This window comes from Heliangelus exortis, chromosome 21 (genome assembly GCF_036169615.1).
Source record: "Heliangelus exortis chromosome 21, bHelExo1.hap1, whole genome shotgun sequence".
Classification (NCBI taxonomy): domain Eukaryota; kingdom Metazoa; phylum Chordata; class Aves; order Apodiformes; family Trochilidae; genus Heliangelus; species Heliangelus exortis.
The window spans coordinates 7,992,523-8,012,536 of record NC_092442.1 but is presented as its reverse complement, the minus strand read 5'-3'; the positions used below and the strand labels follow the sequence as shown (position 1 = coordinate 8,012,536).

The window sequence follows — 20,014 nt, the reverse complement described above, 5'->3', positions numbered from 1 at the left end:
ATAAAACCTTGCTGGGATGGCTTGTGCAGGGTAGGCAGAAAAAACTTGAAATGTTAATGACAAGGATGACTGGAAACTTTTGTTAAATGTAATGAGAACTTGAAATTGCATGGCTGAAAGATGAGATTAATGGTTGTTATTAGGAGGATGCAGTTTTGTGTCTGGTGTTTTCCTGCTCCATATCTCTTTTCTTCATATGAGAACAGCAAAACATCCAGATAGCTCTTTGCAGTGAGCAAAATGAGCCTGTGCTGCTTTTATCATTCTGATCCCTAAGATAACTTTCAGATATTGTTATTACTGGTAATGTAATGTATGTTATGGGTTGACTTTGCCTATTTTGACAGTGAAATGGGATAAACAAATTAGCTAATTGGTAGTGAAGAATGCAGTGTGGTTAGCAGTGTAACTGTCCTCTAGAGATTGCTGTCAGCTCCCTTTGAAGCCTCCACTGCTGAAATAAGACAGGGAGGAGGTGCCAGACTGCACAGATTCGTGACAGTAGTTGTAAATTAGGCAATGTGCAGACAATAATGCTTCAGTATCTGATTCTTTTTATCTTTTTTTCTTTATTTTCATTAACATTGATGTACAGCTTGTGATACAAAGTCTGTGTTTTGTAGAGACCCCTCCCTGGACAGGTTTTGAAGACTCTGTTATTAAAACCCTCGTAGTTTCAGGAAAAGAGCTGGAAGCAGATGTCAGGCTTCCTCTGCCCTATTATGATATTGTGAAGTCAGGACTGGAACCAAGGCAGAAGAATCGCTCCATGGAACTTCAGGATATTCAGTATATAATGAAGAATGACTTAAAGGTGACTTCAGGATTGTAGCTTTTCATGTGTTTAAAACAGCAGAGTTTTGTGTCCATTCAGATTGGAGCTACTCTGTTTAAATCTAGGTGGAACACATCTAAACACTGAGTATCCCTTTCTGACCATGGAGGCAAACCACCTTCAAAGAGACATTGAGCTGTCAAATAGAGTTGTCTCACTGTGGGTTTTGTGTTACAGGACTTAACTGGGTCTCCAACTGGTCATGCTAATGAGATGTCAAAAGCACAGAGACTCACTGTTTTTGCAGATAGGAGCATTGGTTTGGCATCAGCTTTTAGCTGTGAGCAGAGAACACAGGAACTGCAAGGAAAAGAGGTAGCTGAGCCTGGTGAGTTTCTTCAGGCAAGAGGTTTTTGTTCTTCACTTAGAGTGTTCCTCAATCCATAAAGGTCTAACAAATAATTTAGATGTGTGAGCACTTAAAGATTTTATGACAGATTTTTAAAATAGAAAGTAGTTAGTTGGGGATTCTAGCTGCCACCCTAATTGTCAATGTAAACTCAAGACTGTAAGTCTGGTTAATACTTGAAGTTCAGGCACATTGATTTCAGCAGAGGTGTTAAGTGCTGCTCATGTAGTCTCTAAAGACACCAACTCCTAAAAAAGCAGTGTGTTTGGGCATCTGGAGAAATGGCTTAACACTTACAAATCAATTTTTTTCCAGACAGCTCTTCTTCCCCAAGGGACTCTCTTTTAAAGGAGGAGGGTCCTTTAGTGGACCAAGGGGCACCAACCAATCAAGAGCCAATTAAACAGGACAAAAATAGTGATGTAGCCTCTGAGCTGGAAACACTCTTCAGTGCCAGTGATGCAGATGACAGCCTCCGGAGCTTTGAAGCCAATGAAATCTTTGTCAGCTATCCAGAACTTGACAAAGACTTCCTGGAAGAAGCAGGTGGATTAGGTCAAACTCAACAGGACGAAAAAAAGCAGCAAAAGGAAGAAGATAAGGCTTCCCACAGAAAAATGTATGAATTTGTGCACTGTGAGGAAAGCCCAGGTTCTGAGGAAGGTGGCTCTTCAGAATCGAGTACTGAGTACACTTCAGAAGAGCTGGAGAGTATAAGTGAGGCCTCTGACCTATGTGTGCTGGCACAGGTGAGAGAAGATTCTAGAAAAAGAGTGAGTAGTGTGTCCAAAACTGATCAGTACATTGGCAAATGTTTCCTGGAACTAAAGATCATGCAAAGCATGGTGCAGCAGGCAGCAGATTCCCTGCGCAGAACAGAGGAGAAAGTGGACAATTTAGAGGCCTCTGAGAAACAAAAGAAAGTGCTCCAGGAAAACAGAATGAATCAGCATTCTAAGCAGATTTCTCAAGAAGGACACTGGAGCAGATCTGAGGAGACTTCCCAGGATATCAATAACGTTTTTCCTGGAGTTAATACTTTTTTATGGAAAGCTGTGGGTCCACCATCAAGTGTCTATGTTCCACCAAGAGTAACAGAGGTACAAGGAGCATTGGGTGGAGACAGAGGCCAAGCTCTTTCAAAGACAGTAAAAGAAATTGAGGTAATTCAGAATGAAAGATGGAAGTGCTTTCATGAGATAGGTAAGAGTAAAATGGAATCAGCCATCATGATCTTAGCTTCAGTGTGGTGAAAATCTTGGATGATCAAATGAGCCTGGAGCATGAGGTAAAGTGTTGAGCAGGGCAACTGTGTTTCTTTTGTGCTCCTGGGCAGGTAAAGAGACATGGTTATGGTTGGTGGCCAAGAAGAGGGACCAGTCTGTCTTCAAAATCTATGATCATATAGAAATGCAAACAGTCAGCTGAGCAGTGCAGTAGCATTATTTCTTCTTTCTCCTCACCCTCTCCAGCAAAATACTAGTCCAGTGTCTCAGGTCTTAAGTGGAGATTGAGTCTGTCAGGGAAATGGGCAAGTGGAAAAAGATTTTTGCTTGTTTACTTTCTTTTGGAGCCCTAAGCTGTAATTAGTAAGGGCTTCTAGATAGTTTTCTTTATTAAATACAACTAATTGACATGATGAACCCAAAGAGAATAAAGAAATTCCTATACTGTTGTAGAATTCATTTAGTTCCACTCACTCCCCTGGTAACTCCATGCTGTTATAGTCCAGCCTGCATATGTACAAACCCTGCTGTAAATCCAGGGCAGTTTTCACTGGGCTAAGACTTGAAGTTGTCATTCTTCCTCCTGAACAGTGCTACTAAAATATAACCCAGGGGATGCATGGTCTGGTTCTTAGTCTGTCTCATAGACCACTCAACAAGTAATTAGCAGAATGCCTGATGTGTGCTGAATCATGGCTTGTTGGACTCATTTCAGCATTCCCTCCCACATGAATCTGTAAGAAGGAAAAAAAAGTTCAACTTGCAGTGTCAGAGAGGAGGTGATTCACATTCTGCAGCAAGTGGAAGTGAAGAAAAGGGGTGGTGAGTTTTCACAGTGCTCACAGAAGAGTTAATTCTAGCAGATTGATCCTGACACAGCCACTGTCAAAAGTAGATACATCCAGGACCAAGGATGCCACTAAATGTTTTTCCAGCAAGCCAGAAGCCATCTGTCCAGTGAGGACCCTGCTGTGAGTCACTGTCAGCTGCAGAGCTCACAGGGTAACTGCTGTGACAGGGCAGTTGCTTTTAAAGAGTGGTGTTCAGACACATTCCACAAGCCTCCCTGGTGTGGAAATCAGTGCTCCCAAACTCTAACAGTGCCCAGGGAGGACTGGCATGTTACTAGCAAGGGTGATTCTTCTCTCTCTGCTCAGCCTCATTCAGTTCTCAGTAAGAAATACTTTGGAGTTCATTTCAAGAGGTCAGTAAGACATGTTGGTAAGAGGCACACTTGGTTAGGATGTAAATATTCAGGTGTTGGTGTGGTTAGATGGTCAGGTGAGTGAACTCTGGGTTGGAATTGCATTGTTGTTATCCAAGTCTGAAGTTATGAGTATCTTCTGATCACCTTATTGACCTGCATAAAGCCCATCTACAAAGCATTCATGGTTAGTGTTGGTACAGATAACATCACCTGGAGGCAGTTGGCAGCTTTGGAAGTGTAGAGTTTAATGTACAGCTTGTCTGGTTAATCTGTAATAGACCTAAATAACTGCTTTCCAAACTTCTGACAGCTCAGTCTGCTCGTTCTGCTGGGTTCTTAGAACATCTGTGCTTTCAGCCTTTTAATTAACATAAAAGCAACTTCTAGTCTTCTACTAACTGGGGAACACTTAACACAATGCTTGTGCATTAACAGAGCCTGATGTATTTCATACCAATTTATTACAGGTGCTATCGAAAACCCAGATCTAAAATTCACAGCAGCAAAATGAGTGAGGAGAGAAGGATGATGCAATCAGACTGGAGGAGTAAGTAAATCAGTGTCAACTCAACATGAATGTTTCCAAGTCTCACTGCAGTGCAGCACATTTAACTTAACACATTTTGTCACGTAAGGGTTCCTGTGCCTTCACTGCTGAAGCTCTATTAGGCTGTTCTGGGATGGAAACCAAATGAGTAGGATTCTGTGTCTTGCACATTCAGGGCATAAAACAATTACAGGGACAGTAAGATGCTTTGAGTTTAAAGCTGAAGGAATTTCTAGCCCTGTTTTGGAGGCTAAAGGGTAATATAGCAGTGACCAGTGGGTGGCAGTACAGGCACGAGTAATAGAAAGTGCAAACTAAAAAATTCTTCACCTTAACACTTGTCCATATAAATTTATGCAGATTTTAAGCTTTCCTTCAAATGGAAGTGTTTGGCTCTTTTAATATTAAAGGAGTTTACAGGCTATAGCTTTATCATTTCCAACTTGGGGAATGCTTTGAAGGTCCAGATTCTGTTGGATGAGGTGGTAATTTTGTTCTCTTTGTGTAGCTGAAGTAAAAGAAATGGCCAGAAGAGTGGCCTTAGGACAGCTGAAACTCAGCTCTCCATCTCCAGCCAGTGAATATCCATCTGAAAGTCAAACAGAGAGTGTAAAGGAAGCCTTTCATCATGTCACTCTTAGAGTCCAAGAAAGTCAAGAGCAACAAAGATGTAGGTGGCAGACAGGGGATAATGTTGAGAATTGGGATTTGAGCAGTGAGGATAGAGCTGAATCTGAGGAGGGTGATTTGGAGCTTGCATCAAGTTTTGCAGGTAAGGTTGAAAAAAAAAAACTTTCTTCTCTCTTTGTCCTCATCTCCCAGCAGCTTTCTGCTTCTGTGGTTTTGTTACAATACCTGTAAATTTTATCTTCAGAGTCTTGTCCCCCCCAAGGAGGCCAATCATTCAGTCATTAGTGAACATAATTAATAGTTGAAGATGAGTACTGCATGTTACCAGGGAGAGGTAATGTCCAGTGGGCTTTGGAGATCCTTCAGCATCATTGATTACCACATATCAGCTGCCAGACCCTGAGCTTTCAAATCCATGAGCATGCTTCCACACTTTGTTTCTTGGAACTGGATTACAGAGATGCTCTTTCTGCAGCAGGATAGTGGGGAGTGCTTGTGTAATGGTTATGGCTAAAAGGAAAAGGAAAGCTTCACATCCCTAGATGAATGATGTGAGCATTTAAATGTCATTATTTCTCCATGTTCCTGACAGACAATGTAATTTTGCTGTCTGCTCTTGTTGATATTCCTTCACTGGTTCAGATCAATCACTTCATGCTGTTTCTTTGCCTAATAATATTGTTCCATTCTGACATCCTAGGGGAAAATTCACCATCACAAGATGAACAAGCAGAGTCTGGACAAGTTGAGAATCTCTCTAGAGTATGTATAGAAATCCAAGAAATCTAGTTCCAGGTAGAGTCTAGCCAGGTTTCTCCATGTTGGGCACTGAACTACCAAGCTAGGTTGATAATTTCAGCTGTGATCTGACTAACAGTCCCCCCTCTTCCCCTTTTTTGTTGTTTGGTTCCATAATCAATCAAGCTAACTTAAGGAGCAGGAGGTAGGTTGAAACCCAGTATGATCAAGTACATAAATATAACATCCATTTGATGCAGTGCTGTTTAACATTGGCTAAAATGTATATTATTTTAATAGAGAGTGGAGAAAGCATTTCAGATGATGTCTTCCACAGGGGCAGTCAAGGGAATTCCATCATTCCTGTAATTCATCTCATGTGTCTGAAGAATTCTTCACTCCTGATCCTGATTATGTCTTTCCTCCTGCTACTTGGGGAAGTTCAGAAGTAGAGGTAAAAATGACAGAAAAATCCAGAAATTAAGTCTGTAAAACACTTGGAATGTAAGTTACACAACAAGAGGTTTTAGTGTGGTCTCATTTGATTTGAAGATGAGCTGTAGAAAATGAGTGACTATTTTTTACTATTTTCTTTTGAAATAATATCTAATAATAAAGATTTATTTAAAAGTGAGAAAATGTTAAGCCTGTTCCTTTAAAACATAACAGTTCTGCCAGAGAAATAACACAAAACAAAACTCCTAACAACTAAAACCCCCAAAACACCCAGACAGAGGCATGTTTCCTGAATTTCTTTACTAGAAAATTACACAATCTGGCTGAGAAAAGTTTGAGTTAATAATCTGAGCCTTTCCTCCACTATTATGCTACTGAGTAGTCTTAATCTTAATTCATCTCTTGAAGTGAATTATTACACAGGCTCTTCAATCCATGCTGTTTACTGATGAGCTCTTGGAAAGTTTGTCTCTCCATCCTCATTGTTGTGAGAGTTGCCCTGCTCTTCACAGCTTGCCTGGGAGACACTGAATTCCCTTCCTCTTTTCTCACTTTTTAGATCTCAGCTGCCAAGAGCAAATTAGAAGATGGTTGTGAAGGATTTTTACAGAAACAGGTACCTGAGGATGCAGGATCAGGTATTCAGGTTTCAGGTAAATGTGCTCTTTCTCTTGAAGGTATTTTTGAGTCAGGAAGATGGAATCTTTTTGCACTTCCATTTCTGTCAGCAGCACTGCTGTCAGAAACCTGGAGCTTGATTCTTCAGGCTCCCTTGGTCTCTTATTCCTCATTATTTTAGTGAGAGTTCAGGATATTCAGGATTTTGGATGATGTTTGGATGTTGCAGTAACTGAATAATTGTTGAGTGCAATGATTATTGTGCTTGCTGTGTTTCAGTTAAAAAACAGAACAAACTTGTTCACAACCTTTTTGGTTTTACCCTGGGGCTGAGTTCAATCTTTTCCTGCAGTTTGCTGTGCTGCTGGAAACTGAACTGGAGTTATATTTACACATTAATATTCTTACTGCTCGGAGGATCTTGAGCTTAGAAAACTGTAAAAGCTGACACTGTGTGTGCTGAATAATGGAAGGGTCATTGTTGTTTCTCTACTCTGTTGTCTCTCTTAGCTCAAATTTGTAAATGTTGTGATATTCCCCAGTGCTTCAGTCTGTCTGGCAGCTGTGGTATGTTTATGAAAATGCACCTTTAAAACACATTTGTCTCTTGACAACAACAAAGGTCACAAGAACTAAAAAATTTAATAATGTTGCAATTTCCTGTTCAATGAGTTGTGAGGCTTTCTTTTGTACTTGCAGAACCCAATAACAGGCAAATTTGTTATTTGTATTCAGGAGGAAAAACACCATTCTGCAGCACAGCAGCACAGAACTCTGGCAGGAACACATTAGGAGTGAATCAACTTAGCCATATGCCTGTAGCCAGGTAGATTTTTCATCATTGTTCCAAGCATGAATTAGATTATAAAAAGTGCTCTCTTCATTAATCCTGCTTATATATCTAACATTCAAATAAAATGTCAGGAGTGTTTTTTAATAGTTATCTACACATCCTATGATTTCTTGCTGAAAAAATACTAAAAAGACTTCCACAAATCTCATGGGGCTTTGTGTTCTACATGTTCAGTTTTGGGTTGGTTTTTTTTTTTGTTTTGTGTCCTTAATGAAGCAGCTGAGATAGGAAAAACAAGTTGTGTGTATCCCAACTCATTTTACACTGATAAACTGTGGTCTTAAACAGAGCAAAGATAATTCAAATGGAGGCTTCAGTCATCTGTTTTAATTTTGTTGTGCTTTGGTTTGGGAGCACAAGTGGCATGAAGATCAGGCCTTTTCCCCTCCTGTGGGAACAATCCCATGCAAGTGTGCTCACTGTATCTTGCCTGCAGATAACATTAGCTCATTCTTGGAGACTTGAAGTCTCATCTGTCAAACATGAGGGGTTTAGAGCCAGTATTTGTGTATTTTGTGTTCTACATTATGCAGAGATGTTGGCCAGAATTACCACCTCACCCTGCAAGGGCTACTTCTGCTTAAAGAGTAATCCTCACCTTGAAGGGCTTTTAGAAGTGGCTTTCAGGCTTTTTAAAAGCCTCTGACCTCCCTGCAGCTCAGCTTTCCTTGTGTTCCTCCAGAGTTAGCAGCTGTTCACCTTCTTCCTCTGAGTGTGGGAGTGGGAGCTGATTTTATGGACTCCCAGGGTTGCACTCTCTCCTCCACTGGAGGAACTGAGTTACCAGTGTCACAAATAGGCAGCAAGTGTATAAAGATTTGTCCTCAAGGTTAAAATGAGGTAAAATAAGGTAAAATGGAGCTTTTGGCAGCAGGACAGAGGGCTGTTGCTTTCTGATCATCAGCCTAATCCTCTTTGACCTTGAAATGGGGTTGTTACAGAGAGAACAGCTTACAGTGCAGACCAACAAAAGGATGATAAAACAACGTAGTGATGTATATTCATAGATTTTTATTTAAATTACAGTTTTCTTTTGAAACTGCATGGAGCAGTAAAAAGTTTTCTCCTTACCTGATAGAAATTCCTAATTTGCTCAAAAAGCCATTTTTCTCCTAGGACAGTCTTATCTTTTAATTTTATAAGCAGAAAGGTTTTGTGAGCTGCAGCATAGCTCAGAGGGAAGGTAGTCCTTTCAGCCCTTTGAGAGAGAGGAGGCTAAATAAGTTTATCTTCATAATTCTCTGTGAGAATCAATTAATTCAACCTTTTTTCCCTTCATTCCAGTGTTGGAGCAGCACAAGAAGAGATACTGTGGGAGGAACAGGAGGCATGCAAAGGGAAAGAGTTGTAAGAGCCATAGATCATTTTATAGCAAAACATCATCAAGTTGGTCAGGATCCTTGTAAAAGTTTTGTGTTGATGCAAAGCAGGAAGATGACCAAAGCTGAGAGAAAACTATTTGAAGTATTGAAAGAACATTTTCTCATTTTAAGTTGGGAGATTGGGTGTAAAAGAACTGTCACATACAGAGTTAACCTTTTAAAAGCTCTCAAGACCTACATTTAGTCTTAATTAATGGATTGTTAACTTTTGTTAGGCTATGAGGTCTTCCCTTGGCTAAAGGAAGGGAAAGTAAATAATGAACCTTTGCTACTGCTGTAAGATTATTGATGGTGGTGATCTTTAGCATTCCAGAAGTCTGTGGGAAGTTTTCAAAAGGGTTGTGTCTCTTCCTTCTGGAAAACTAGATAAGCCTGAACAAAATTAAACTTTTAAGAACCTGAAAATAGTAGAATTTAGTGATTCACAAGTGTAGGAAGTGACTGTTCTAACTCAGAACATCTTCTAATACTTCAGATCAGTGATAGATATTCAGGATTTGTCAAGTATCCCCTGTGAGCAAGAGATGCACAGCAAGGACATGGATTGTACAACTCCCAGAGCCACTCATGCACCCACCAGCATCAGCACCCCCATCAGCTCAGGTAACTGCAGAGAGGAGAGAGGGACAAACCAGGGACTTGCTGAACCTTTCTCTGCCAGGAGTCTGTGCCAAGACTTGTTAGTGTAAAAGTAATTGATGTGAATAATGGAAACTCCATGTGTGTAGTACCAGTGTGGAAATGTCAAGCTTGGAATAAGGAACCACAAGAGATGTTGTCCCTGTTGTCTGAAATCTCATTGGTTTTGGTTAGATGGTTACAGCTTTGTATTTAGAGGCTATTTGGTCAAAAGAAATCTCTTAATACAGAACTAAAAGAGTATTTGCAGGGATGCAGCTGGAAAAAACACTGTCTGGAAGGTCTCTGAAAGATAATTACTTGATGGTAGCCTTCATAAATCAGAAAATGGTTTAGACATTTAAAACTGATTTGGAGTGATAAATGTAGATTTTAGCATTTTGGAGAGAGACAATTTAATTAGCACTTCATATGTTTTGTGTGTTGATAAAGTGGTCTCAATGTTTGTTGAGTTCAAGTGCTGTTTAAGAGCAATGAATTTCCTCATTTGCTTTGTACTGTCATTAATTTGGTGTAATTCAGTAGTCAGAATTTCCCAGTTGCCAAAGTTTTGCATAAGTCATGTCTGAGGTGGAACTCTCAGTTGCTTCATCTTTGAGAAGCCCCAGGAAGGCAGCTAAGTCTCTTAACCCAGCCCAAATTGAATAACCAATAAATGGAGAGACAGATTTGAAAATAAACTTTGCTTATACATTTTTAATTTTTTTTTTCTCCTTCTGGGCATCTCTTTTTGTAGGGATAAATAGCTTTGCACACAATTGCATATTGCTAGTGCTAATTAGGTTATGGATTTTGTGTTTGCACCTGCAGACCTGACCTCTAATCAACCTACATTTGAAGTGTAAATATTACTGGCTTATAATTTGCAATGCAAGATTGAGAAATAAATGTGCAAGTCTAGCTCTAAATAATTTTTTTTCCATTATGAAATTATTTAAGGATATTTGATAAAATGTCAACAGTCCAGGCTCGTGCAGGTTGTAAATGAAATCTGTCAGCAAGATGCTGTCATAATGGAAGCCTACATCACAGTTATTAAGGAGTAATCACTGCTAATTAGCTAGATTTTTTTTTTTTTTCCATCTCAGCACTCTCACAGGCATCTAACCACTTCATTGATGAGCTGCCTTCACCAGCCCAAGAGCTGCTGGATGAAATTGAGAAGAGGCACTTCACCCAGAGCAGTAGGAAGCCTGGCAGCTGTCTTCAATCATCAGGATTTCTCCCAAATCATTCTCTGCTAAAATACACAAGAGCTTCCAAATTAGCTGCAGTCAGGCCAACGATTAGGAAGTTAGACATCAACAGCTTAAATACCAGGCAATATTTAAGTTAGTCCTTGAAGTTTCTGCATTTCACATCATGGCTGGTGCTGCTGACAGCAGGCAGCTTCCTGAGTGCAGGTGTAATTTGACACTGAGATGAATTTTGTGTCAGCTGAATTTTTCAAAGTTGTCCTGGAGCAATGCATGTTCTCCACTTAGACAAATGCAAGCCAGGCAGCTGCATTCCTCAGGTATTTAAAAAAAAAATAAATTAGTCTGTAAAAAAGCTAAATAGCAAAGTCACTTGAGAATGATACTGGCACTTGTTTCTGTTATCCTACAGCCTTGTTAGATCTTCTTCCATTTGCAGCTGTTACCCAAAGGAGAGAAACTATTGTGACTTTATTCATTGGAGTATCTTGTTTTTAGGTGTTAAGGAATGCAGCAGCCCACATGGCTTGCTGTTCAATCACTGGGGTTTTGTTGTATTTGCATAAAGTACAGCTACTTTGGACTCTATTTTTGTGTCAGCCTCCTGCTTCCTGCTTATCATGGCTTAGCAGAAGGTGGCTGAATACATTCCCATGCTGGAGGGAACAGAACTTAGTGAGATAAGTCTGGGGAGGGATATCACTGGATTTTGTTAAGTAGGGTAACAAAGCCAACATCCACAGGTCTTCTTTTGATTTTTCTCCCATATCTAGGATTGTAACAGGGAAGATGAACGATGAACTTCCACGTGCATTTTTCAAATGAAGCAAAATGTTCAGTCCTGGTAATCTAAAAATGTGTTACAGCAAAGTATTTATCTGTGTCTTGGTACTTGGCTACCTTTGACTGTAGATAATGTGAATTTGCTTACTGGTAGAAAATCAGATGACTGAGGAAAGAGTAATTGAAAAGTGGATGACTGGAATTTTCCCAAGTGCAGTAAAGAAAAAGACATTTCAATTTCTTCATTATCTACCTTCATACCTTTGATATTAAAATATTTCTGTTTATGTGAATAGTTCCTGATCAAGTGAAGATGGAAGACAGACAGTTGGGAAAAGAATCTAGTTTATGGAGTAGTGAGACATTTACACTAGCAGAGGAAACAGAAAGGTATGAAAACAGGATGATAAAGCATGTTTGGCTTTGATTTATAAAGATTTAGAATAATGGTTCCAGTGTATTTTAACAAGATTCAGTGCTTAAAGTAAGCCAACATTTTAAAGAACACAGATAATTACAATTTATTTACTTCAAATTGTGGAGTTTTGAAAAAACTTGTCAGCATCCATTTTAAACCTTCTGTTGAACAGGGCTCACTCCAGTCTTGATGATATTTTAGAAAGATTGGTCCATGAAATTCCAGGAGATGCTGAGACCCAAGAACAACCTCAGGGACACATTCTTGGGTAAGCTGATTGTCATGGTTTAAACCTAACCTCCCCCTCCCCTATTGCAGGATGGTGGGGAGGAAATCCACCTGAAGCCTGGGGGGTCAAGACAAGGACTAGGAGGATTCCACTCAGCAATTAAAATCATGAGCAAAACAGGCTCAGCTTGGGGAAAAAAAATAAATTAAATTTATCATCAATCAAATCAAAACAGGGCAAAGAGAAAGCAAAGAAACCAGAGCTTCAGTACCTTTCCCCACCCCTCCCTTCTTCCTGACAGGAGCCACCCCTGGGGCACCTGCCCTGTTACCAAAGACAGTGCCAGATCAACCCAGAACACTGATGATAGATATCTTTTTCATAAATTTGTTTTATATTCTGTGTACAGAACTGTGCAGGACTTAGCATAAAATGGACTCTCACTCCTTAGAGAGAAGTGTCAGGGAACTTGTCCTGAGCCAATCTGAACTCTCCATAATGAGCAGAGAAGGCAAAGAATGTTTTGCTACCATATTTTCCTGTAGGTGGAAAGCAAATACTTAAGTGGGCTTGGAAAGGAGTGCAGAGTCTTCACAGGAATCAGAGAGAAAGAATTTGACAGAATGGTGGGGTTGTTTGAGCCAGAAGAATGTACATTAAGAAAACAGAATCATGAAAATTTTTTTAGAAAAGACTTCTCTAAAGCAGAGTTTGGAAAGACAGAACTGGAGTTCAGAGCCTACTAACTCTGAACAACTCCACAGTAAATGCCAGTGAGTAGTCATAAGTCATCCCTAACATCTTGGTGAGGAACACCAGATATTCTTGTGTTTGGCATCAGGAGTTTTGTTTTTTCAGTTGAAGGCAAATGTCATGAGAATCAGGAGGATCCTGCCAAGAGGATGGAGCAGCTGCCATGTTGATAAATGGCTTGATCCAAAGCCTGCTCATCCCTGTAGTCAGACTCCATGTGCTGACTGCTGGTGGGAAAGGAATTGATTGGAGTCTGAGTACAAATCTAAAGCTAAAGCTCCCCTCCAGTCTTGGAATTTGCAATAAATATTTGAATGCTGTAAACCTGGAGGCTTGGAGGTGTCATTCTGCTTGTTATTTGCAGAGCAGCAGCATTTGTGACCCTGTCAAACCCCTGGAAGAACTGAGCTGGTAGGGACTGATGTGGCTTCAGGTTTTGAAATTTCTGATCACAGAGAGGGCTGTGTGTAATGCACCCAACAGCAACAAGGGAGGTTTCTGGTTACAAGTGCAACTTAAATGGCTCTGGCAAAGAGATCTGTGGGACTTCATTCTGTGCTTGACACACAGAGCAGTGTGCTGACAAACCAGAGCTTTCTCTTTGAAGTGTTGTGTGGCTGTGGATGCTCTTATGCTTCTCAGCTGAATTTACATCTTTTTTAGACACACGTCCTGAAGATCAGAAAGCCCATGTCTTCCCTTTTCACCACTCAGGTGAGTTTAACTTGGGCTTTTGGCCAAAATTTGTGTATTCTCTGGCTGCATGAAGTATATTCTTGTTTTCCATCCCCAGGAGGTGCCAAGGTTGATAAGAAATCCCATTGCCTTTAAATTGCAGTTTAAATTGGAAAAAAACCAAGAGTGTAGCTGGAGGTTAACAGCTTTGGATCAAAACTCACCTACATAATTAAAACAGATAATGAATAAATTCTAATATTCATATATCACTACTTCCTGCTGCCTGTACAGTATACAGCCTGTGAATTACAACACTTTTTGACCACAGAAATAACTGTAAAGCTCCAGACTTCCATTAACTGCAGCAGCAAGCAAGAAAATCTAATGATCTACTTTGTAACACAGTTTGTACTGGCTTTACACCACCACTGCCTGTCAAGACAGCAACAGCTGAGGTCTGAACTGTTTCCTGAACATAACATCTTTATGATGGGATTTGGTGGGGTTCAATAAGCTTTAATAAGCACGCTTTAATAAGCAAAATAATTTCTTGCTCTGTTGCATTATGCAGTTTTCAGTGTTACAGACAAAATGATTGTAATTCTGTGGGCTGCTGTTACTGCTCAGGCACTTGTTAAAGTTTTCCATGCTGGAGCTTGGAGCACTGTTCCAGCCCATGGAGTGTATGTTTTTCCTTGCTTGTTAAATTTAACAAGGTAATTTCTTGTTTTCTCTTTTCTTAGTGATTTTGTGATCCAGTGTTGAACTGATTTGACTGATTAAGGGGATTAATTGCTGTGCAAAAAGCTAAGGAGTAAAAGGCAGTGTTCTCCAGAGACTGCAAGAGCAGCAAGACATTCCCTGCTAGCATTAGAGAAGAATATGAGAAGCTCTGGTTGGTATTACACAGATACCTCTTGTTTCATTAAAACACACTTTAGTGTGCCTCAGACAGCACTTCTGGAGGTAACTGATGTTTGGATCAGGATTTTGATGAGCACAGCAACTGTTACAAAGCTGGGTGAGCCACAAACTGCTTTTTTTGTTCCTGTTCATGTGGGGGAAATGCCTGTCTGTAGCTGTTAGTTAATTTGGTTTAACAATACTAATAAATATTTCCAAGGTTATTGTGCTGCCATATGGTTCTTACTCTGTTCTTTGAGGTTCTTTTGGAGCTTTTCAGGGGGTTTTGTTGCTTTGGTTTTTTTTAAATTGTTAAGATCATCAGACTATCTGTACAACTGGATGCTGGAAGAGCTGCTCCAGGGCAGATGCTGCAAATCTGGGGGAGCTTTCTCCAGAAAAGATGCAGATAATTATCTATGGCTTTGCTTTTCAACATGTGAAATGTCCTTAGCTTCTTGGATTTTTATTTATTTTTTTTTAATTTATCTGTCAGACCAAATGGTGTGCAGACTGTGAACCATTGCCCTATCTTTAAAAATCTTTTATGTGGTGAATTTTTCTTGCTCTTGGAAGAGCCTTTAGAGCAGTCCCACAGCCTCTCTGCTCTTATCAAGGCCAGAAAGCAGCAGTGAGAGTTTCCCATTTTTTCAGCTGCTTGTACTTTTCCAGAGAAATGTTTAGCAAGAATGTAAATCATCCTTACAACATAAAGCAGGGAGACAAAAGCTGTAATTAACAGGAGCAATTAAACATGGACCAGTGAAAGACAGCAGAGAGGATCAAAGGGGGGCCATCTAATGCTGTTTCTTAGCTTCCTAGAGAATGAAAGGCCAATTAATTAAATTAAAACTGAGCTGTTCTAATTCCTCTCTGAGCCATTGGCATTCCAGCCCTTTTTAATGTAGGAAAATACATGGAGAGGGAGGTCAGGACACGGGAATGGGGATGGGGGTGAGGACCCTTGCACCAGGGAGACACAGCTCTGCTGTGCATTTCTCTGGAGGGACTTGCAGGACCCTGTTTGGGTAAAAACAAGAAAGCAGCAAATACCAATTCTCTTAAGCAGCTGTGTTTCAGCTGCCTTGTACTTGTCCTCAGTTTGGTCTTGGGATTTTTCTTTTGTTCTTGTTTTGGGGAAGAGAATCTCAAGTCAAACAAACCTGCTGAGTCCTCCAAATCCCAGTGTGATCCCTGTGGCTCCAGAGGCTCTTTTGGAGTGCCTGGAGCAGTGATGTGAGGTGATGGCCAGGTTTGAGCATCACTTCCCTCCAAACCCTTTGTGTGTTTTGCAACAGCAGAAGCTGTGAAGGTGGGAGGAGGAGGAGAGGAGGGGAGCAAGGTGTGTAGGAACAAACCCATGGTGGGGTGAGAGAACTGTAACTCTTGTGGCTGGGGATCAGTCTCCTTTGGCAAGCAATTTAGTGTTCAGGAGCAAATTCTGAAAGACAAATAGTGATGAAAACAGCCAAGCTGCTGATAGCATTTTGTAAGTTGGAGGAATGTGATGGAGCAGGGTCTCAGGGGATCCCTGGCTGCAGCCTGGCTAAACATTGCCCTTAGAAGCCTGACCTGTAGGCTCCTAAATTACATAAACTTGATCACAGTCCCAGCTGGTGTGGCTAAGCACTGCTGTCTGTAGTTGTGGAATCCCACAGTTTTTTTGTTTGGTTGGTTTTTTTTATTATTTTTTTCTTACAGGCTTTGGCATCTGCTTTCTGTTGAGGCAGCAGTGGCTCTGCTCTCCTCAGGGCCTGTTAAAACCTTTCTGGGAAATCAGTGAATTTAAGACCTTACAGCCCTAAATAAAACACATAACTATTGTGTCTTTGAACTGTTTGTTCTTGCTGTTAGGAGAGGAGAAATAGCTGGAGGAGCTGGAGTTGTTTTCTCTCCAGCCTTCTATCAGCTCATAGAACAGATGCACATGAACTTGTCAGTGTTTATTAACCTTTATTAATGCAGTCTGCACTTAAACCTCTTGGGGTTTTCCCAGTTCCATAGCATCACCTGGAACTTCACACGAGATGGGGCAATGCAAGCAGGGCTCAGGCTGCTGAGGGGAGGGCCAACAAGTGGCTTTGGAGATGGTGACACATCTGAGTGTGTTCCTTCTGCCTCCAGGGCTGAATGTTTTGCATCAAAGAAATACTACTCTTATTTTTTTGTTTTGTTTTTAATGATTTCCTGAGGTGAGGGGCTGGAAGGGAAGGGCTTTTTCTGTAGGAGAGCAAAATAAAGTTTGTGGTTTGCCCCGTGGTGGCTCCTCTCCCATGAGAAGATGCTCTGGTGGCTTTTTGGGGAGCAGGGGGAAGGTTGCTGGGGTCCTCTCTAACTTCAAGGGCCACTCAGCTCCTGGGTATGGGAACCAGGGGACCCTTCTTTGTGCCCGAGTTGCAGGAGGGTGGGTGGGACAAGCTGGTGCAGGAGGCTCTGGCTGCAGTTAGACAGGAGGAGGTGGTGTCACCTTGTTCCACAGCCTCTCTGCAGGGACATCTGGGGCAGGGGCAGCTGGAGTGGTTTTTCCCTTCCTCTGGGGTTGGTATCCACAGCAAACCATCGTCACCAGGCAGCTCTGGAACTGGGCAAGGAAAAGGAAGGTTACATGTTGTGGCAGAAAGCTTGAGCTGTGGAGGGTGGGTGCTCCTCAGCCCATTGTGTTTTGGGTGGGATCTGGATTCCCAGCCCAGCTCTTTTTGGAGATACTGGCAGTTCATTGATAATAAGTTTCATTCTGTTTGCTTTGTGAGTTCAGCAAGCAGTTTGTCATCTAAAATTGTGCCTGATCCTATAAAACCACCACAGAAGCAGAAAGAAAAACCAACCAACCTCTGTTCAGGCTTGGGTGCTGCTCCCTTCCTTTCCGTTTTATTCCCCCAAACCCCATGGCTTGTACAGCAACCTCTGAGTTTACACTCCCAGATAGGACTGATGGTTCCTCAAAATTTTGAGGCCATTCTGGTGCCCTCCAGAAGCCCCCCTGAAGCTGTGTTCCTGCCCTTGCCTCTCACCTGCTTGTGCATGAAGACGTAGATGATGGGGTTGTAAACTGTGGCAGTCTTGGAGAAGTAGGAGGGCAGGGAGGCAAGAGCTGGTTGGATGGAGATGTTTCTGTTGGTGGCCACCACCAAGGCAAAGGTGGTGTAGGGCAGCCAGCAGATGAGGAAAGCCACCACCATGGTGACCACCATCCTTGTCACCTCCCGCTCCGCCCGCTGCGTCGTGTCCGATTCCCGCTGCTGCGCTGCAGCCTGTGGGGTGTTGTGGTGGCAGAGAGGTGGCTGTCAGCAAGCTCCAACTTCATCATCCATCCCTTAGGTGCCCTGACAGCAGTGCCAGTCACAAAACCCTGCTGAGAAGCCCTGCAGCCCCGTGGAGACGTGCCCAGCAGGAACCCAGGAACTCATCTGACGCGTGGTACTTACCGCCCGCAGGGTCAGCAGGAGGTTGGTGTAGGAGAAGAGGATGAGGCTGAGGGGCATGACAAAGCAGGTGACAAACAAGGCCAAGATGTAGCTGTTGTTGGTGCTGCCACCCGTGTACCAGTTGGGCCCGCATGAAGTTCTCAGACCTGGAACAAGATTGAAACAAGCCTAAAGCCACCTGGGCTTGGATGGAGACTCAGGAACAGGATCCAAAATAGCAAATGCTGCTGCTGCCACTCTTTGGCCTCTCATCCTCCCCACCCATGCCCTGAAGACCCACTCCAGATTCTGTCTGTCTGACTGCTCTGTGGAGGAGGAGGATGTGCTGGGATGTGCAGTGTTCCTACATCAGCAGAGTTGGGCTGGCTGCTGCTCGTGGCTCTGGTGTCCACCAGGCAGGGCTGCAGTGTGTTTGCAGTTTGTAACTTCTGAGGAACCATCTCCAAGAGAGGACAAACAGGAGGTATTAACACTTTAATAAACACCTCTATAGAGACTCCAGCTCCCCTGGACTTGGAAACCTCACACAAGAAGCCGTGGGGATGAGCTCACAGCCAAACCACATCTCCCCTACCTTCAGGCACGTAGCTGCTCCAACCCAGGAGTGGTGGGGTTGTCCAGAGCAGTGCCCAGCTCCAGGTGAAGGCACAGCCAGTGAGGGCATGGTGGTGCTGGAACTGAAACTCTCCCAGGGGTCTGCAAACCACGACGTAGCGCTCGAGGGCCAGGATGGCCAAGGACCACAGCCCCACGATGCCTGGGGGAGGAGAAGGAGGGTTTGTGTCTCAGGAACAGGCTCAGCTGCCTCTGCTGGGATGTGGCAAACCACATTTAAGAGTTTTTGAAGTAAATGTTGTTGTAACAACGTGCCAGATGGTTTTCTCGTGGGAGGGGGTGCTGTGAGGATATTTTGAGGTTAAATGAGAAGCTGGAATTGTGTGTCCGTGACGGGGCTGTGGTTACAACCACCACTTCTCCACCTGAGTGGCCATGAGCAAAGGTTTCATGCAGTATCCCACGTTTCTGGTGCACACACAAACATCCTGTGCTGACACAGCACATGCTGAGTGAGGACCCCTGATGTGCCCAAGTGATAAATTTCCTTTCCTGTGACAACCATGGCAGAACAAATGGTGACCTAACACAGCCAGCCCTTCCCTGCACTACAGAATAGCTGAAGGACACCACTTACCCCTCATTCCATCAGCTCCTAAAGCAATTCCTTTAGGAGAAGCAGCAAATGGATGGAACATTCCCCAAAGCTTCTTTGCTTAATGTAATGGCACCAACCAAAGACCAAGGCAGGCCTGGAGGTTGTTGTCCTTACCTGTCAAGGAGACCATGAAGCCCTCCAGCTCACACATCCGTCTGCCAAACACGAAGAAGCCACTGATGTTGTTGGAGAAGCTGATGGAGCTGCCACACAGTGTCACCAGCAGGTCAGCCACAGCCAGGTTCACCAGGATGTAGTTCAGAGGAGAGCGGAGCTGCTTGTACCTGATGGAAACCACGATGACCAAACCATTGACAAGAGAAGCAGAGACCAGGATGGTGCCCATCAGCACAGCCACTGAGAGGTACAACCCACGGGGGGCCTGGTGGGGCCACTGGGGACCATCAAAGGGCCCTGGTGTCCCGTTGTTGGGGGGTTCCTGTGAGCTGTTGGGGGAGAGCATCAGTTTCCTGGAGCACCAGCACCCAGGAGGTGACCCTCCTCAAAATCAAAGCCTCTTTATAAGGCAGGAGGGGCTGAGGTGCCCCCGGGGAGCTTTGCTTTAAAATACCTTGAGCTTTTTGTTTAATCTGAAGGGTTTGTGTCCTTCCCCCCTTTTTATAATCAGCTCTTTGTTCCAGAGGGGATCAGGAGGCACTTAGAGAAGATGCAGGTGGTTGAACACTGCATCAGTTAATTGAGGAAATCAGGTTTTTGTCCTTGTGCTTCCCACCTGCCTCCCTCTTACACAGTGTGTTTTGTAACACATTACATAGTAGGGTATGTTATTGTATATGATAAGAGAGTATATATATTATTATTATATAAAGAGTGCATGTATAAATACAAATATATGTGTCTGCTTTTAAATATAGCTAATTAGAACTGTCCATCTGTGTAATAGAAGCTCACATATAGATTTTATATATAATATTT

The 20,014-nt window shown here is 42.5% G+C and overlaps 2 protein-coding genes across 9 annotated transcripts in view; one reads left to right on the top strand and one right to left on the bottom strand.

Moving 5' to 3' along the window:
• The window catches only part of TEX14 (testis expressed 14, intercellular bridge forming factor), a 32,275-nt gene that overhangs the window by 11,578 nt on the left and 683 nt on the right, over window positions 1–20,014 (top strand). For 2 of the 8 annotated variants that reach the window (XM_071765534.1, XM_071765535.1), the window contains exons 12-26: window positions 624–814; window positions 1,013–1,163; window positions 1,500–2,347; window positions 3,126–3,232; window positions 4,085–4,164; window positions 4,673–4,936; window positions 5,495–5,556; window positions 5,870–5,986; window positions 6,548–6,641; window positions 7,342–7,432; window positions 8,744–8,806; window positions 9,317–9,444; window positions 11,756–11,849; window positions 12,050–12,145; window positions 12,652–12,953. In XM_071765534.1, the coding sequence (XP_071621635.1) occupies window positions 624–814; window positions 1,013–1,163; window positions 1,500–2,347; window positions 3,126–3,232; window positions 4,085–4,164; window positions 4,673–4,936; window positions 5,495–5,556; window positions 5,870–5,986; window positions 6,548–6,641; window positions 7,342–7,432; window positions 8,744–8,806; window positions 9,317–9,444; window positions 11,756–11,849; window positions 12,050–12,145; window positions 12,652–12,670 (2,405 nt within the window). In that variant the 3' untranslated portion in view covers window positions 12,671–12,953. The other 6 variants (XR_011730182.1, XR_011730183.1, XM_071765537.1 and 3 more) reach the window with 6 other exon arrangements.
• LOC139806216 (pinopsin-like) lies at window positions 16,736–19,541 on the bottom strand. The gene is made up of 5 exons (XM_071765575.1): window positions 19,193–19,541; window positions 18,440–18,622; window positions 17,866–18,011; window positions 17,452–17,691; window positions 16,736–17,021 (listed from the first exon to the last, which is right to left on the bottom strand). Exons 1-5 carry the CDS (start codon window positions 19,539–19,541, stop codon window positions 16,884–16,886), a joined length of 1,056 nt encoding a protein of 351 aa, XP_071621676.1. The 3' UTR covers window positions 16,736–16,883.